The 19,655-nt window shown below is 33.1% G+C and overlaps 1 protein-coding gene across 3 annotated transcripts in view; it reads left to right on the forward strand.

Annotated features, from left to right (window-relative positions):
- The window catches only part of LOC111087359 (NADPH oxidase 1-like), a 21,937-nt gene extending 2,553 nt beyond the window's left edge, over positions 1–19,384 (forward strand). The window contains exons 2-7 of one of the 3 annotated variants that reach the window (XM_022393731.1): positions 3,924–4,169; positions 7,165–7,329; positions 10,823–10,885; positions 11,513–11,570; positions 18,410–18,471; positions 19,199–19,384. In XM_022393731.1, the coding sequence (XP_022249439.1) occupies positions 7,177–7,329; positions 10,823–10,885; positions 11,513–11,570; positions 18,410–18,471; positions 19,199–19,210 (348 nt within the window). In that variant the 5' untranslated portion in view covers positions 3,924–4,169; positions 7,165–7,176 and the 3' untranslated portion in view covers positions 19,211–19,384. Of the gene's footprint in view, positions 1–3,923; positions 4,170–7,164; positions 7,330–10,822; positions 10,886–11,512; positions 11,571–18,409; positions 18,989–19,198 lie in introns of those variants that run through there. The other 2 variants (XM_022393729.1, XM_022393730.1) reach the window with 2 other exon arrangements.
- The last annotated feature ends 271 nt before the right edge of the window (positions 19,385–19,655 follow it).

Raw genomic sequence — 19,655 nt, forward strand, 5'->3', positions numbered from 1 at the left:
ATATGAATCTGGTTTCCAATTTTTCTTCCTGTTTCTCCAATGTAGAATTCTGGGCAGTTATTGCATGTTATTTTTGTTCTAAATAATGTTTGTTTAGTAACAATTTTAATTTAGTGCTGGGTTTTTGAGTGAATTTGACGTTGGAAGGAATATTGCGTTTAATGGCTAGTTTTGTACAAGTGTGGATAATTCTTAAGCTGGTTTCAGGGACAAAAGGTAAACTGCAGTGTAATGTTGTTGGGTTTGTTAGTATCAATTTTGTTTGTGAGTTGAGTTTTGTTGTGGGGAATGTTGGCGAGTTTTTCAACAATAGCTGGTGGAAATTTATTGGTGTGAATGAAGCAGGGTGTATTTTAAGGAAATTTTAGAACTGCACAAATCTTTGATCAAGGCAGGTGCCATGACCCAATGTTTGAGATTCTCTGAGTCTGAAAAGCATTTGTTTTTATATTATATGCAAGATTCAACTTGGCATTATTTGCAAATCTTGAATTTATGAAAGTTTTACTGTTTTAGCCATTTTTTACCATGTAGTGTTTGACATAAAATGTAAATTAAAATACAATTCAGCATAGTTTTGCATTTACGAGTGTTTTAAGTCTTTTAACTATCCTTTACCATGTAAGCTCATGTAGTATTGTAGTATTTGACACAAACTAAAGTACTATTCAACATATGTAAAACTAAAAATATATTTCTTGTCATATAAACACAGTGTTTTAAGTTTTAACCATCTTAGTATTTGACAAAAATTTCAAAACAAAGTTCTAATCAGCATATGTAAAAATTAAAAATATACTTCTTGTCATATAAACAGTAAATAAAGGTACTTTTGCTTTTCAGTATCATGGTCATGCATTGGCTTCTCTTTTCTTTATATGACATTGGAGTTTTATTATAAATTTTAGTACTGCACAAGTATGGGTCTACTGCACGTTAAAATAAACCCTGGAATGAAGGATTGCTTTATGTGGTTGATTTCTTCATTTATGTATTCCATGGAACAGAGTCTTGTGGCTGTGTTTATGAGGTTTTTGAGTGTATCGATTTTTTGTGTGGTGTTATGTGCGGAATACCAGGGGATGTAGAGGCCAGTGTGTGTGTTCTTATAGTGAATTTTGGTTTTAAACTGTGTGTCTGATCTAATAATGTTGAAGTTAAGAAAAGTCTTAAAGATATCTGTTTATTGTTTTCGTGTTCTATGGTAAATTTGATGTTGGGATATATGGAATTTATGTGTTCAAAGAAAGCTAGTGTGTGTTTTGTAGAAGTGAAACCAGCAAAAGTGTCATTGACATATCTGTACCAGTATAGTGGTGGATGAAGTGCAGAATGTATGGCTTGTGTTTCGATCTGTGTCTTAAATATATTGGTAAGAATGGGCGAAACAGGACTGCCCATACTTAAACCATCTATTTGAAAGAAATGTTCGTTGTTGAAAATGAAGTTGGTTTTAGTCATTGTAAATTCTTGGAGAGAAGCAAAGAGTGTGCTGGGGATGTGGATTAACTTGTTGGGGTCATTAGTTTAGAGGTCAAATGCAATATTGCAAGCTTCATTGGCAGGGATTTCAGTGAAGAGTGAAACAACATTAAAACTAGCCAACTAAATTCGAAAGCCTTAATGGCTGGTTTTGATGTTGTGTCACTCTTCCATTATGTGGGATATAGATTGGAATGTACAATATTAAGGTAGATTTTTTCTTTAAAGAAGTTGACTCATCGATTATCAATGAAATTCTACTTTTCAATTTAGTAACTGTATTAATTAGTATTTTTTTTAATTTCATCACTAATGTGATTCACGATGTTAATATATGCATTCGTTGAGTGAAGGATATGGCCCGTGTCAGTTCCAATTAGTTCTTGTAAATCTGTTTCAGATCCAAAATTATGAAATGATTGGATTTCTTTTGTTACCTTATATGCTGTGCAAAAATTATTTGCAGTAATCACTTTTTTTGTGAGATAATGCTTTCAAATACACATTTTCAATGGTCTTTTTCTCAGCTTCAGCCAACAATTTTACCACAGCTCTATGTCCCGTGGTTTCCTTGTGATCGAAAAGTTTTTAAGACAAAGACAGAAGCTGTGGCTATCGAGTTTCACCAAAATAAGTTAGTTCATTGTTGGCCCATTCTTTAGACACTTTCATACATGCCTTCATTTCCATTCCAAAAGTTCCAGTTGTATGGTAAGGTATACACCTAAGTTTCCTTTTTCTAATATTCAGCCAATTGTACTCTCTACAAAAATCATTTTTTAATTGGCAATCCAGCAGCTAGGCCAGTCGTTGTCAGATAGCTCATGGACACCAGATGGACCAGGAACAGAAACTGTCATTGATACCATTATTTCCTGTTCTTGGGTCACTTCCTCACTTATTCTAGCTTTCTTATTCACAGAAGGTGAAAAAACTTGTAACTCGTTTTATTTTTACATTGGGGTGTTTTCTCAAGATGCAATAGAAACAGAAAAGCACACCTGCTCAAATTGGCATCACCACCTCGATAGAGCATGTCAGACCAAAATGACTTATTCCCAAGACTTGCACGCATATTTTTATCTTTGCTTAGAAGTTGCTGTGCGATTAATGACATCAATTGTCTTCGTCCACTTTGTGACTTATTTCACTTGAACGAATGTACAGTCCAGACCTGCATATATATTGTCAACTCAGCTTGTGGTCACCTGTTTCCCAATCCCAAGTGGTCTCTTTGAACTCGGTATTGCATCCATCCAGGCTGGCTCTAACCTGCCGCTTCCCAATTGAAATCTGTCAATCAAAGTGAGGCTACTACCGTACATCGACTGATAGCAGCCGTGTCTTGTAGGTGTTAAAGCCAGGTGACCATTGATGTTTCCTATTAATGGCATGCTAATCCCACCTGATGCTTGACAACTCATACTGCACTACGATCACACATACATGATCAAACAAACAGTATGTTTTCACATTCCTTTAAACTTTGTCATTTGTAACACTTCTAATTCAGTTTCTTTTTGGTCTTCTTTTGAACAAAGGATTTGTTTAAAGAGGAAAATTCACACATTCATTTACATTTTTCTTTCAAGTTTTGTCACCTTTCCATTTTGCAATATGAAAAATGGTGCCGGTATGCCGTACTGGTGCGTACCATCTCAAAAAAAATCCTTGTATATTTACTTGACACTTTTCAAAGTTGAAAGCATTTTATCTTAGCAGTGTATCTGTGAAATTTTGTCAGGCATTTTTGATGCTGCTTGAATAAAAAATAAATGTGATTCCAGGGGGTAGTGATAGCACAGTTTATATCTTGGTGTAAGTACGTGGGGAAAAACATGTATCTTTTGCACAAAGAATAGACATTACACAAGCTTATACATTGTTCTTATTAGATAGGTAAATATATTGCACAAACTTTTCTATTTCTTATTGGATAAGTAAAGATACTGCATAGTTTTCATGTTGTTCTTATTGAGTAAGTAAAGTGAAACGTGTCTTGAAGGTTTGTTTACAAAAAATCATGTTGTATAAATGTGTGTATTTTAAATACTTAAATACCCTACACAGGGAGTATATAAAACCTTACAAATACTGTAATAGGAGGTAGGCCTATATAAAACCAAATAAGTCATGAACTAGGGGAGGTTAGACAAAACATATGCTCCTATATAAAAAAAAAAAATATAGAGGAAGCATGTTTACCCCACAAATATAGGGAGTGAATGGCCTGGGGTCTTTTGGCCATTTTTATTTTATGCTGATTATTGAGTTTTTGAGATTTTTTTTTTTCATGAAACTGTTTTAAGAAATTAGTTACATAAATATGATTTGAAAATAGACATGTTTGAATAAGTTTCTAGCTCCTCGATTAGAATCTTAATGACATAGTTGATATACATCTTAGAACTTTGTAATTTTTACTTATTTTGCTTTGGTAGTGGGTTGCTTAAAGAACAGAGCAACACTGACCTCCACACTCCTGGATGTACAGTGAACAATTTCACCCAGTCCTCCCCAGAAGTAGCCTACCCAGAACATTTGTTTGGAGAGCCTGGCATTTGTGTTGTTCAGCCTAATGCTATTTCTAAAGCTTTTCTCAAAAGATATCGAGATCAAAGATGCTCGAAGATAACTCAAGATAAGGATGTGTAGCTGTAACTTAGTTATGCTGCTTGTAAAAACAGGTATGCTAGTTAAGGAAACTTTTGATTTTAGGGCAATTTGCTGGAAAAGTCTTTTCTTTATGAGTCCAATTGTTTTTTTTTTAAAGTCTTTTTTTTCTCACTTATCATGTCAAAGAATCTACAACAGAAAATGTTACTTAAGAACTTATTCTTAGTACTAGGGATGATATGGTTGTCACAAATGAAAAAACTGCTAATTTCACTCTTCCATAAATAGTAGAGAAGATGTCTTCATGTAGGCATTCTAACTTAGACAAAGGGTTTATGCTACAATGTTTAATATGATTCTCACAGTTGAAAGAACTGATAATTTTACTCTTCCATAAATAGCAAAGAAAATCTTCATGTGGGTATTTGAACTTAGACAAAAGTTTTATGCAACAGTGATTGTTTAGTATGGTGTATAGTTGCTTGGCTCTATTTCTGTGTCATGCTTTCCTGTGGTAAGGTCTTACTCAGTTTTATAGGTGGCACAGTTTGTTTTAATTGGTAGTTGATCTCAATCATCTCTGTTCATTGCCTGGTATTCAGTAATTCCCACTTTTCTTGCCTTTCCCTTGATTCTACAGACTCCTACAATTTCCTTATTCATTCTCTTATCTTTCAGCGACACTCCAAATAGCCATCTTAGCCTTCTCACTTCTGTTTTAATCAAAAAGTCTTCTTCTTTCTTCTTCATGGTCTAGGTCTCGGCTCCGTAGAGGAGCACTGGTCTAATCACAGTCTTATACTCTTTGCTTTCAGTGGCCTTTTTTCCCAGATAACTGTGGCTACTTTTTTCCAACACATCTTAATTCTATCTCACAGCTTTCTCACTTCCTCTTTCACTTTGGATTGTACTTCTCAAGTACCTAAAGTTTTCTACCTGCTCCAGTGTCTTCCCATTTACATCTATGATCATGACCTTCTACTTTCTACTCCATCCTCTCACCAAGACTTCCATTTTTGTGGCATTCATTTTCAAGCCTCTTCTTTCCAAGCTTTTCTGCCATACTTTAACTTGTGTTTGTAACTCCTACTTGCTTTAAGCTTTCAGGACAAAGTTGTCAGCAAATAATAGCTCCCAGAGGGATCCCGTGCATCACTCTTAACTCAAGATGTCAATGACAATGACAAACAACAGGGGCTAATGGCAGACCTTTGGTACAGCCCAACATTTACATCATACTTGTATGCTTCTCCATATACTTTCTTCACAATTGTTGTTGCTCATTTATAAATGGCTCTCACTATTTTCAGGCACTCCTCTCTTCTCTAGAAAGGCCATGAGAGTTATAATAGTTGAAAAATTACTAATTTCCACCATCTATTAAGTAGTAAAGAACATATATTTATTTAGGTATAATCAAGTGAATTTTTCTAAAATTTGATGTTTCACATGTAGTTAGTGGTAACCTTGCAAACTGAATGTCAAAAAGACTAGAAACTTGTGCTAATCCTCTTGCATATACAAAGGTTATGTACTACAACAATTGTGCAATAGGTGTTATCTTTGCTTGGCCCTGTTATGCTCTCCTGCAGTGAGGTCATGCATATTTTCAGGGGTGGTACAGTAACTTGTATAAGTTGGTGGATTTGGGAATGATTGTAGATGCAGAAAATAGCTATGGAAGAAAATGTGGTATCATTCAGCTCCACAGACATGCTTTTCACCAGGAGACTAGTATAGGTAGAGACTCCAACGTTTATTTAATGGTGAATGAAAATTGTTTGTTTATTCACTTGTGTTTGGTTCAGCTCTTTGCAGTCCAAGTTCAAAATTATTTTCTGCATAACATTTTGAACCTACTCCATTGCAGATATTTATTACTTTCTTTTTGACATAAGTCTACCTGAATGCCACATTTACTTGTTTGGAGATGATGTTTTGATGCACTTTAGTGGATATTCTTCAAGTCTGTAATGTTGAAGACTTTGTTGTATTTTTCTCTTTTTGGGAGATCATGTATAATTGCTCTGATTGGTTTGATGGAGGTGGGTTCTGATTGGTTGAAGTATTTAATACACAGACAGCTATTCTCCCTTTGTCAAGTCTCTGAGTACAGGGATTTTTGATTATGATGCATAGAGCTTCTTTAATTTTTTTTTTTTTGTTACATATTTTGCTTTTATGCCAATCTGTGGTGCAAGTTGTTTCCATAAGTTTCATAAACAGCATTTGGATGCTATGTGAGTCTTTACCCTAAGTATTTTCCTATATAAGACAATGCAAAGGAACACTCAGTTTTTTTATATAGTGTCTATGGATGTTAGGTAGTCTGGAGGTTGTTTAGGTTTTCTTATAAGATTATTCAGTGCTAAGAGTAAAAAAGAAAAATAACAAAATGTTACATTTGTTGGCACAATGAAAGGTAAGATATTTATTATTAGTTAAAGTCAATTAAGTTCAGTAACACAGTTACAATTAACAGTTACCATTCATTGTGCCAAAAAACGTCAGATTTTTTTTTTTTGTTCTTAATATATCAGCACAATGTGCCTGAAAACAAATTATTATTCACTGTTGGTTACATTTTGAAATGGAACTGAAACTTTTGCATATTTTTTTTAAATGTTGCAATAAATAAATGGAATGATCTTTTGACTCTGCTTCTGTTTTCGTGTGATCTTGTTTGCTTATGTTTGTACATTACATGCAGTGTTTTATGTATCCATTGGCTTAAAAGACATTGCAGAGGTACTTCAGTTCTTTGGATAGATATTTGTTAATGAAAACTTCCTTAGCTATGTTGAACAGATATTAAAATTTCGCAATTTTAGTGAGTGTGGATGGTTAGATTTGAAGCTCAGGTTCTTGTCTCTGTGTGTTAGTAGATATATATCGATAGGCTATTGTTTTACCTGATTATCTGGGCATCAACAAATGGAAGGTTTGTGTTTTCTTTCAACAGAATGGTACATTTGATGTTTATAACATTTTACACAGGAAATCAACTAGTAAAGTACAAGTAACCCATGTAGAAATCCAAAATTATTATTCTTTTTTTTCCCGTAGACATGGAAATGGATGGTTTCTGGTCTGGTTATTTATGTTCTAGACTTGGTCTACAGAATACTAAGACGTAGGTCGACAGCAGCTCTAGTAGCAGCCAACTGCCATCCAGCATCAGTGTTGGAGTTGACTCTGGTGAAAAAGAAATTCTACTTTCATCCTGGCCAGGTGAGGCCAGGGGATTTCTTAGTTAAATTGTTAACTATTACACTATTCCTTTTAAGTTGAAAAGCGTTATTCTTTAAAATAACAGCCAAACAGTTAAAAAAAAATCTAATACATCCAACCATTACCTTTCCTTTCTGTTAAACTGTCATTTATTACTTCAACTTTTTTCCCATTTTAAACATTTATTACTCCCTCTTTTTCAAAGTTAATGTAAAACTTATTGCTACCAATCTCTCTTAATTAGAGTAGCTTAATGACACATTCTAGAAAGAATTATTACTCAAAACCTATTAATTTCATTCCCCGTCAAGTAGTTTCTTATTCCAAATTCTTCAACGTTAAAGAGGAAAATATTAATATATTACATATTAAAATAGTTTTTATTCCAATACTTTGAAGAAACAACTGTCATTCCACATCGTTATCCTCCTGTTTGTTAAAAAAGATAAAAAAATTTCTATACAGAGATCTTTACTACTTTAAACCTCTACTCACAAGGTACACTATTGACTTGACTATCTGTTTAATTGTGAATTGTACCTTTTTACATATATTTTGGTGAGATGCTTTCATTAATTCTCTCAACACGTGCCCGTTCAACTTGACTGACCACATGACCTCTTTGTAATCATTAAGTGTTTATAGATGTGATACTACTAACTTTTAATGTAGTGTGTATGTCTTCACGAAATTTGGCAGTCTGTCAATAAATATTATAAGTCTTTCACTTACAAAAAATCACAATTTTTAGTGAAGTATATTTAGTAAACTAAAAAAGGATATGATCTTGAATTTATCGAGTATTTGTTTCGAATAGTCTGTGTGCAAAGTGATTCTTCATTTTAAGATTAAACATACTTTTTTTCATCTCAAAAATCTCAAATTTCATTTGTGTAATCTCTAAAACTTTCTAAATATATTTAAAATGTTTGTTTTCAGTAAAACTTTATATTTTATCTGTTATTTTCTATCTTTGAATTCTGCTCTGTTGGGAGTGGTGCTTGTCCAGGTATACTACAACAAAAAATCCACACCATGTGGCTGTGTAGGTCTACCCCCTTCCTGCAATTGCCCAAATGCTGGGTTCCCAGGAGTCCTGATGTTGGTTGTGTACTGGCTCTTACTTACATGTGCCCAGCCTTGGTTATTGGAATTGAAATTGATTTTACCTTCTGGCTTGAGGTGAAGATGTTTGGGACCCTCCTCCTATTCCCAACCAAAAGAAAAATACCAGATGCTGCCTGGTTTTGGACTGGAGTTGACCCACCAAATACAGTCTGAAGTGCCCTAGCCACTCTACATAATCTGGTGTATTCATTTAGAGATTGGATCTGCATCTTTCAGCCTGATTTAGTGACACAAATCTTTACAATGGGTGAAGAGTAAACCTGGTACAGATTGGGTATGGTCTCCCTTTGGTGTGACCCTATACAGTAAGTTATCATATCCATGAGTTCTCTTTGGGTACCTTCTGAAGAATCCTCATCTAGGTGTGGTATTCTAGGTATTATGTGAAAAGAGTTAAGGTATTGTATCAGAAGTTAACATTTTGCTATACTGAAAATATATTTCAAATAGATACTTATCTCTATTCAATCTTCTCACCCAACCATCCCACTCCCAGTGCATCCTTTTGCCTAATCTCAATGTGATGAAAGTACTCTACAGTATAGAGGGAGTCAGCTGCACTAAGAGGATGTGTTGCACTCCTATTATCTTATCTCGAACATTTTCCAAACAAACAAGCAAAAAAAAAAGACCAACATTTCTGATATGTTTAGTAAATATATCTGTATTTTACAAAGAACTGTAACTATATATGGATTAGGGAATGGATCACACTTCTGAATGGTGCAGACCTATGCTCATCAGTTTTCCATTCAATATTTCCAACTTGAATTGTGATGAAATGAAACAAATTTTTTAAGTATATAGCAGAAGGAAAAGGTAAAAGATGGATAAGAAGTGATAAATGGGTATATCTACAAGTATTTAAATCCCACTTTATACTACTTGTAAGTTCACCCTTAATTATGGAAAAAGCATTGCTTGAGTCTAATTCTGGTTCTTGTTCTTGAATTATTGTCAAGTTTTTTGTATGGGCTAGATTCTTTACAGTAGGTGTCGTAAAAAATGTTCATTACACTGTTGGTTATTACAGTTGTATCCAAAGCTTTAAATAATTCTCTTTTTCATGAAAGTCCACATAGGGTGGTTCAGTTACTTTAGAACACAATTTGAAAAAACGAATTATTCTTCCTACTCTGTTATTTCAACTCGGTGTGTGATAATTTCTCTTTAAAATCACCACTATAACTATTGGCTACCACAGTTGTAACTAGAGCTTTTAATAATTCTTTTTTTCATCAAAATACACACAGGCTGGTTCAATTACTTTGGAACACAATTGACGAATTCTTCTTCTTTACTCTGTTATTACAATACAATCTGTGATAATTTTACTTTAAAAATCACCACTATACACTATTCATTACTAAACTCACAATCACAAAGTCTAAATCTATTTTTCGAACTAAATTTTCCATGCTTATTTATACCACAACAGAGGTCTAGAACATTTCACACAATACTAGATATTATGATGAAATAATACTCAATTAAGACAATGAGAAAAACTCAGAAGGTTCTAACAACATGACCCAATAATACAACAATCACCAATTCATAACTTTTGAACTACACAACGTATGATTTGCAAACAGTCATGTAAACAAACCTGCGATAAACTATCACTTTTAAAAATAACTAAATTTAACACTTGCATTATATAAACTACCTAAATCATAACACTTGCATTAAACTTAAATAGAAACAGTTGTGTATATATAACAATTATATTAATTTGGTAATTTATAGCCTATATTAATAGGTAATCAGAATTAGGGATAATTTAAAAAGGTAGGCTTTGCATTTTTATTGTAATGGTAAGCTTGGGAAGCATAAGACAGTGTGTTATGTTTTAAAAATAGCCTGTGTCCAGAAACAAAGCACTTATGATAATGGTCTGTTGGAGAAAGCAAAGAACATTGTGTTGTGATACTGTTTTATCTTTACATATGTTAAATTATTATACTTAATCATCCCATATAGTTTCACGCTCAAATCTCCTGGTAGCTGAGCAATAATCCATAGGGAGAATAATACTAGACTTTGAGTTTAGATATCCATGGTCAATTCAGCATTTGTAAAGTTTTGTGCTAAAAAGAGAAGTAAAAAAATTTAAACCAGATTAAAGTATATTATCCATTTCTACATTATTCATCTCATTTGTCATGAGAGTTATTAAAATAACCTCTATTGCTTTGGAGATTCATATGACCTTATAATTTTATTTATTTACTCATTTTTCAAAGTTTAATATACTTTTTGGGTTGAAATTTGGTGAATCACATATTTGTAATTCATTATTTGAAAACTGGAATATTATAAGTGTTGCGGGTGTTATGATAAATGCAGAATTTTCTTTCTTTAGTATGTTCTTCTGCATTGTCCTAAAGTATCTTTGTGGGAGTGGCATCCCTTCACAATCACCTCAGTAAGTGAACTTTATTGTAATGTTGTATATGGTTAGATGCTTAGAAGCCTCTGAAAATAGTTTGAGAAATAGGTTTACTCATACATTCAATTAAACAAAATCATAGGTTATTTTCAAATTTTTTATTAAACTGTATGTAAAATAACAAACACAAACTATTTTTAACTGATCTTCACTGAAAAGCTCGAACTATAATAATTATTTGGAAAGAACAGAAAGTTAGTATGTAGGCGCTATGTAGTTAATATGTTTTTGTTGTTTTTTTTGTTTAATGAGAAAAGTAATGGGTATAGAACTGCATAATATATCAATTTAATCAGTTGTGGAAACTACATAAATATAGCTTTTTGGTTTGTAACTTACTACATGATGTACATACATATATCCCTCTTTATAAAAAAGTTAGCACAAAAGATCACATATAAAGCGTAATAAACTTAAAATGAGACCAAAAACTTGAGTGCTTTCGAATAGTCTTATTATAAGTGCATATAACCCTATTAGTGATCTAAGGTAGATACTCTTTCTCATCATTTGATTCAAAATAGTGTAATCAATCATGTGTAATGAACTTGATTTTGGATAGATGGTTTTATTTGGTCTGCAAATTTTCAATGTTTCATTTAGTCAACATCAGGTCAGTCAAAGTTTACACTTCATCTGCGGACACGAGGAGATTGGTCACGTAAGTAAATGTTTCTTTTTCCAATGATTTACTTGCAATTTATTCACAGAATTGATAAGTATATGTTACGTCACCATTATTTCTCACACAAAAGTATACACCTTGCTGTTGACATAGTTAGTGTTAAATTAAGCATCTTACCAGTTGCAAAATTAAAGTAATCATAGTTTTTGCCCTTCATTTTCTTTTCAGTAGTTAGTGTAGTTGTAAAATTTGTGTTTAGTTATACTGAGAAAAATGAAAGTTATGGCTTATACAGTCAAGACAGTTCCCATAAGAAAGCACTAATTTTTTAAGCTTTGGTTATCCTACAGAAGAGTACTAATTTCTTTATAAATACCAGTCATAATTTCAATCATATACCAACTTAGGTACTGAAATATATATTCAAATATTAATGCTTTTGAAATTCTTTAATATACTTGCATATTTTTTGTTTATCTTTCCTTACATACTCTAAATTCATTCTTGTTCTTCTTCCCTTCTTTTAATCTTAATCCATTCAAATTCAGTTTTTTAATACATATTTTTTCTTTTTTTCATTCCTCATGGTTCCTCCATTTTTTATTTTTTTTTGCCTTCTGTGAATGTTACTCGTAGCCTTGTCCATGTTTTAATAAATCTTTCTTCTCTCTCAAATATTGCACTTTAAAAATCTCTTCTTTTGTCTTTTCATAATACATACAATAGGGTGATTGTTGAAATCTCTGGATTCTTTATTCTACCTTTATTTTCATTGTTTATTCAACCATCTTTTCATCTCTCAAAGATATACTTTCCTTCTAATCAGTTTATCAACTTCTGTGTTTCCAACTCCTTCCAATATTCCTTAATTCCCTATTTTGCCTTCTCTTTGTTTTCCCATTCCTCTTACTATCTCCATCAATCATATCTTTGATCTCCTTTGTTATTTCATCTTTATTTACAAACTGCATGCCCAAATTCTTTTCATCCCAGTTATTTCCATGTTGCCATATATTTTGTAATGTATTCATAACAATTCAGTATATTATGTATATTCCCTCCACATTCTCAGCCTTCTCTTCTTATTCCCATTCACATGTTTCTGACCTATGCATTGTAACTGAATCACCCAGCATATATAAAAGTTGAATGTTCTTCTCAATATATTTCATTCCAGTTATCTTTTCTATACTTCACATTACATTAAGCTCCCTCTGGACTTTTGCACATTGCTGATTTATTTTTTTGTCTTTTTGTATTTCTACCAGTGAACCCAATACCTCCATATTTGTACTTATTTATTTACAACCAACATTTCTTGATTCTTCCACTTCCAATGTTTGCTTTTTTCCACCATACTTCATTTTGCAATACCATGAACTTTAACTTACTCAAGATCCTTGTTAGTTAGTTAGTATCTATGTATCCTTCCAATGACTTAATCTTTTTTAGTCCTTCCTTTTCATTTACCACTATCACTGTATAAGTTAAGAGCAGTAAATCTTAATTATCCCAATAAGAATGCTTATAAGTTTTGTTAACCAACTCTTTCCTCTTCCAGAATTTTAAATTGTTAAGGAAATTGGACTCAATGGGCATTATTGTTTCACTCCTCCTTGTGTCCAAAATCTTTTGGTAGATCTTCCTGTTTGCACCATATTTTTGTTTCTCTATAGATCTCTTGTATCATCCTCAACATTCTTCCTCTAACTTCATTATGTTACATCTTCCAGAACATTTTTTTTCTGCTCACTTTGACAAACTCAAACTTTATAAAGAAGGCATACAGCTTACTTATTTCACTATGTAACTTTTATTACCACATTGTGTGAAGATATCTTGTCAAATATGCTTTATTAAAACCAGGTTGGTTATCTGTAATTTTCATATTTCTATCCAAGTGTTTCCTGGACTATTATCCATATTAAATCTTTATACACTATATTTTGTAATTTAAATCCTCCAGAGTTTTTAGCATCTTTGTTTTCTGCTTTATATATCAAATGTATCCCTTCCCTCATTCATTTGTTGGGACATGCCATATTGTCTCTCACACAGTTTATTATGTTGAACTGTTTTATTTCGTTCCTGCTGTGGCTGGTTGATAAATTCCCTGATCTTTGTCAGTGTTCTAGTTTTTCTTAAGCCTCTTAATTTCTTTATCCAATTCTTTTACCTCCCCCTCCAAATCTTCATCATATTCTTCTTTACTCCCATCCTTTCCTTCCTCACTTTTCTTATAGCCCTGTCAGTATATCCACAAAAAGCCACCAAATGAGTCAGCAGTTAGTTTATGGACTTACAATGTTAAAATCTGAGGTTTGATTTACTGTGGTGGACAGAGTGCAAATAGTGCTTGTTCTCTCAGTTTTCCTTTTTTCTTGTATTTATTCATTTCTTTTCAAACATTTTGTAATGATATACTTTATTTTCTCTTGGATCTTGTTATCTTTTTTTGTTGTTGTACACTTATGGAGATCTCTTCTACTTTAATAGGCCAGTTGTGGCCTAGTGGTTAAAAAACACTTTGTGGTAATGTATGTGCTATAAGCATAATGATCAAATCCACCTATTTGAGTACCCAAAGAGATGCCAATGGATGCTGTGGACTAGCTGCCTTCATTCTAGTCTATGAATTAAAAATGAGTGACAGCTATAGCAGATAACCCTTGTAGTTTAACATGGATTACAGAAAGAAAGAAATTTAAGTTTAACATGTATCTTTGTCTTTTTCTTCAAGACTCTTCAATTACTTCGTTAAATATCTTGTTTATTTTTCCTCCTTACAATCTATTAGCCTTATGCATGAGAGTGGGATAAAATGTACATGTCAAAACCTTTTTGTAGAATTATATTCAAAATTTAATGCATGTCAGTGAACTTGGCATCAAAACATTGTGTATAATTCCAGTTTTTATATTATCCAAGTATTAATTTCTTAATTTCAGAAGGAAATATTTATAATATTTCTCAATCTTCACTACTCTTGTGTCACATGAAGTGTTTGGTGCTCTGATTTCTCCATTTTTTTTATCCATTTTATTGTCTTCATACTGTTCAGCCAATTAAAAGGAACACAAACTATAGATGTTAACAGGCAAGAAAATAAAATAAGAACCTCTTATCTTCTCAATTTGCTGAGATATGAAGTTTTTCCACCTAAAAGCCAGGGTCCTCCGATCTTTTAGAAAGATTTAATGTATTTTCTAACTCCTGTGGTATGTATTACATATACATGTTTATAACCAATAGAAAGAATAAAATTCTATGTACCACTCTTACATTTCTTTGCTTATATTTTGCCAGTTAGAGATGGCAGTTTCCAAGAAAATATTACTGTGTGTTGAAGGAAATCAATGCTCTGTGAACAGTAATGGAATTTTTTGAATCTATTTATAGTTTATTTTGCATATTGGATAAATTATAGTAGTTTTAGAATATTCCTTTCTAGTGCATGATATACTTTTGTGTTTTGAGATGCATATTTGAAAGCTTTGTGAATTATTTTGTGGACAGCCAAAATAGTGTTAAAAAAGAAAAAAAGTTTTATTGAAGTACATCTCTGAGTACAAAATACAGACAGGCCTATAAGCTAAGGAAAGTGTTAAATTTCTTGTTTTTTAAGTATATTTTTTTGTTATAATATATTTTCAACAAAACTAACTAAAATGTAGAAATTAGAAGCTTGTAAGGTTAGATGAAAAAATTAATAACTAAAGAAAATTATCAAAATCACTCACTCAGCTCTAAGCTGTTCTGCTATGATATATTGGTTTCACATACTCTGAAATGGTGTAAGTTACATTCTCTATGGAACTCTTGTTACTTTTCTAGACCAGGTGAATGATTCTCGCTGAATGTCTCAGCTGTTTCACCTCAAAAAATCCCTCAATACCTCAGAAAGAAGGGGTTGCAAAGCTCTCCACTGTTTTTGAACTCCTATCATTTTCAGTTATGCAAACTGTTGAGGAACTAGGTATTATATCTAATAGCACCAGCCGTCCTAAACCTAGTTAAGCGAGCAGCTATCATTTGATATCCTATGCATATCTCTTAAAGTGAAACTCTGCTACATAGCTCAAAAAGTATTGGTCATGAAGCACTTTTGGTCCTGTTAATCTTGTAATCAATTAACAATCCTATCTTCTGATGATCACATGGTAGTCATACAATACAGAGCTTACATTGTACCATACAAACCTACAAGATATCTTGGAAAGCAAGAGTCACAACACCCTGTAGCGTAGTGTATACATTGTATGGTAAACATCATTTGATGGTTTAGAAAGCAAGGATTGCTAGCCACTTTCAATCATCAAGTGCTCAACCTAATGATTGTCCTAGCTCTGGATGATCAAGTATTAGTCACAACATATAGTTCATACATTCTGTTGGATAACAGTACTTTGTTGCTCATAGAGCAAGGTATGCTACTTCCCTCAAGTATTTGGTTGCTCTACTGAATGACTGTTTTAGCTCTTGATTCAGGTTCAGTTCCAGCAATCTCGCTTAAGATTTATCTCTGACGATGACCCCTGTCTCATGGTCCAACCAACACTTCCTTGTCTGACTTGGCTGCTGTAACTCGTACATTAATGGACCAACACATTGTATTACTAGCTGGTGGCCAGTCCATTCAAAGCCAAGAGGCTTTTGTGCTAATGGTACATACCAAAGACAAATCCAGTCTCCACTTTGGTACATCTACTCCTTCACTTTTCTATTGTAGCACCACGTTTTTCATGTGGCAGCCTTTCGTAGCTGTCAATGTACAAGCTCTTACACATCTACCAATGCAAACCTTAGCCACTCTATATAGTTATGTTGACACTATGGCATCTGCTGTAGGTGGAGGATCATACATCACATCCTCAAGGAGTAAGGCTTCTCAAACAAGTATTACTATATTCCACAAACAACCTATTGATCTCTCCAATTGCATGGTATGCCTTTAGGGCATAAGGTAAATTTTCATCTCTGTTAGTTTGATCTGAGTTAACAAACTTAGCAGCCTATTTTCAACAATCTGGATCATTCTTTCCACTAAAACATCAGACTGGAGATAATAAGGTAAGTTCTACATGTACATAAAACTCCACACTTTGCACAACTTAGAGAACAGTTGGTTGTTAAAGTTAGCCTTCTTGTTCCGAGTGGATCTCTTCAAGTACTCCACACTAGGGTATCCATTGCTCCACTGGCAGCAGTTGATGAACATGAGTATATGGAGTTGAACTCTTTCTGTCTCTGAAAATGGACAGTGATATCCAGGGCTATTCTTTGTTACAGTTTACCCTGTTTAAGTTGGCATTTCCTCTTGATAGCATATATTCTACAATGTTCACACCAACACTGAATGTTTTCACTTAAATGTAGCCAGAACCAATACCACCATTGAAAATTAACATAAGTGTGTGAAATACTTTGATGCCCTCCAGTCTTTATGTTATGCAAAGTCTAAAGAATCTTGTGCCACAAAAATCTGGGGAATACTAGTTGTAACACAGGCTGAGAACCACTACTTGATGGTTGAAAACAATTATAAAACACACTTTCCTGCATTTGTAATTGGATGTCAAAGTGCATTTATGCTGTATTCCTTAATCTGGGTACACAAGAACTTCACTTTGCTTTGCAGTAAGGAGCACACACACTAGATTTGGAGCTCTCAAAACAGCAATTGTGGTATCTATCCACTAGAAGAATCTCCTACTATATGGCTTGTTGTTATAGCACAATATTTAGAATCTGGGCATTCTGCATATAGACAAGTTCTCACCAACTGCTGAGACAGTCTATTTGCATTTCTGTGTTATGGGCCTGGGTGATAATGTATGATTAAATTATACACCTGCAATGCTGTTATCCAGAATGTTATTATCCATTTTAGATTTTTAAAGATCATAGAACATTTCAGAAACTGTGGACTTCTCATTGAGATTAGTCTCACACAACTGCTATTTTAACATTGAGATTCCTTCTCAATCCACGATATGACCAAGATATTCCACTTCCACGCATAGGGAAATTCTCTGGGTTCCAATTTCAGGTCTGCATTTTATCTACTGGACAACTATTTTCAAGTTCTTAGCTACAGACTCAAGCATGTCACCAAACACTGAGAAGTTGTCAGTGCAGATCAGATACTTCTCTCCTTGCAGTTGCTTGAGTGTAAGCTCATAAGTCTCATGAAAGTGGTGGGCTTATTAGACAGGACAAATGACATGAAACTCGTACAAACCATCTCTCATTCTAAAAGCAGTCTTAGGTCTATTATCATCATCCAGTTCGACTTGCAAATAACTGGATGCAATGTCTAATGTACTGAATTAATGGATCCATTCCAATGCATCCAAACATTCATCTTTCATGGTAAAGGAAAGGCATTAACACATGTTCCCTCACTAAATAATCAGTGGAGAACCTAGGTGTAACTTCTTTCTGACAATCACTACTGGTGATTATGACTTAACATTAGCTATATTTCAACACAGGCTCTCTCCCTACTGTTGTAAGGAAACCTGCATGGTGATTGTTTACTCGGACCTACATTACAGTATTTGTGATATTGTGTGACTGCTTTGACCCAATTGGCCATCTAGTGCCATAAGTACATTGGCACCTTCTGCCAACAAATCAATGAGTTACTGCTGCTGCTACATTGAATCTAAATTGTTTGCACAGTTCTCAATTAATGATCTCAAGTGTTTTAATATTTACTTTCGAAAGCAGTGTGGTTATTACGTAAAAATATATATTTTACTACATTAATTGTTTCTCTCAAAAATATGTAAAATAAACTAAGACTTTTCCATGTAGATAATATTTATTAGTCATTTATTTAAAATTTCTAGTCAAACCTTTTATATTCACAGATAATCTGAGCATTCATCTATTGGGAGGTAGAACATCACTGCTAGTCAACCAATCATGCATGGTATGCTCATATTACCTATTTTCCTGCTTTGATTCTTAAAAGAAATTAACTTTTATTTTTAAATATCTGAAACTTGCCTAAAATTGAATTTGATCTGTTCTCTCAAAAGTTATAAAACAGTCCATTTGCAAAATCTTGATGCCATGTAGTGCTTGAAATGGCAAAAAGAAGAGTTGGTATAAGAAAAGTGGAATAAAAGAGAGGAAAGAAAAAGTATTGGTATGCAGTTAGATACATATTTCTGGCTATGATGAGAAGTGCCATTAAGTAACTCTTTAGATTATAGAAGTGCCTGTACTTCTTACTAGCCCATTTCAAGCACTGATTTTAATGTTGCTCTTTAATTATCTTGCTTAATACATTTGAAAAAAAAGAAGGCATATAGGCATCTGTGATAAACACTTGTTTGTTTTTGTATCAAGCTTTGCTACTAAATCTTTAAGTTTTATATTATGGAGGAACAAATGTTGTCTGTAAGTTCAAATATAGTTTGTCTATTGAAGAATTGTCTGTCAGTTTTGTGGTGTGTTTGATTTTTTTAAAAATATTTCTCAATAATAAATTTTCTTTACACTTCAAAGCTCATTTGCATTATTTATCATACTATGTAAATAATTTTCCATCACTGTGCTTTATGCATGTAATTTTTAGTTTTTGGTATAATGCGAATGATTTTTTTATTTTTAAGTAGATCTTACTCGAAACAATGTTTTAAACATTTCTACAGACTTTATGTTGATGGACCTTTCTGCAGTCCTTCTCAAGGGGTTCTTCACTACCGAGTCAGCATATGTGTATCGGGTGGTATAGGCGTTACACCATTTGCAGCTTTTCTCAGTTACATAAGGTATATGAACTTTTCAATGGAGAGTCCTCTGTGAATGTCACTCATTTTCTTTCAGTTAACGTTTCTACCAATCACTTTTTGTGGAAACATCTGTACTGAAGCTTCAGATGATTTAACTCTTATCTGCCTGAACATCATTTACTGCACATGACTTACATTCGAAATTTTATTAAACTACTTTTTATTTATGTTATACTAATTAGTATAGCATAAAATCTTAGCTAACAATCCACATTTTAATAGTAAATAAGTTTTAAGTTCTTAATTTTATAAGGCAATATTTAAAAAAAATCCTGAATTTCCCCTAGTGTGACACATTTTCTCTAGGCACATCCTC

The sequence above is a fragment of the Limulus polyphemus genome, unplaced genomic scaffold (assembly GCF_000517525.1).
Source record: "Limulus polyphemus unplaced genomic scaffold, Limulus_polyphemus-2.1.2 Scaffold2053, whole genome shotgun sequence".
NCBI lineage: Eukaryota > Metazoa > Arthropoda > Merostomata > Xiphosura > Limulidae > Limulus > Limulus polyphemus.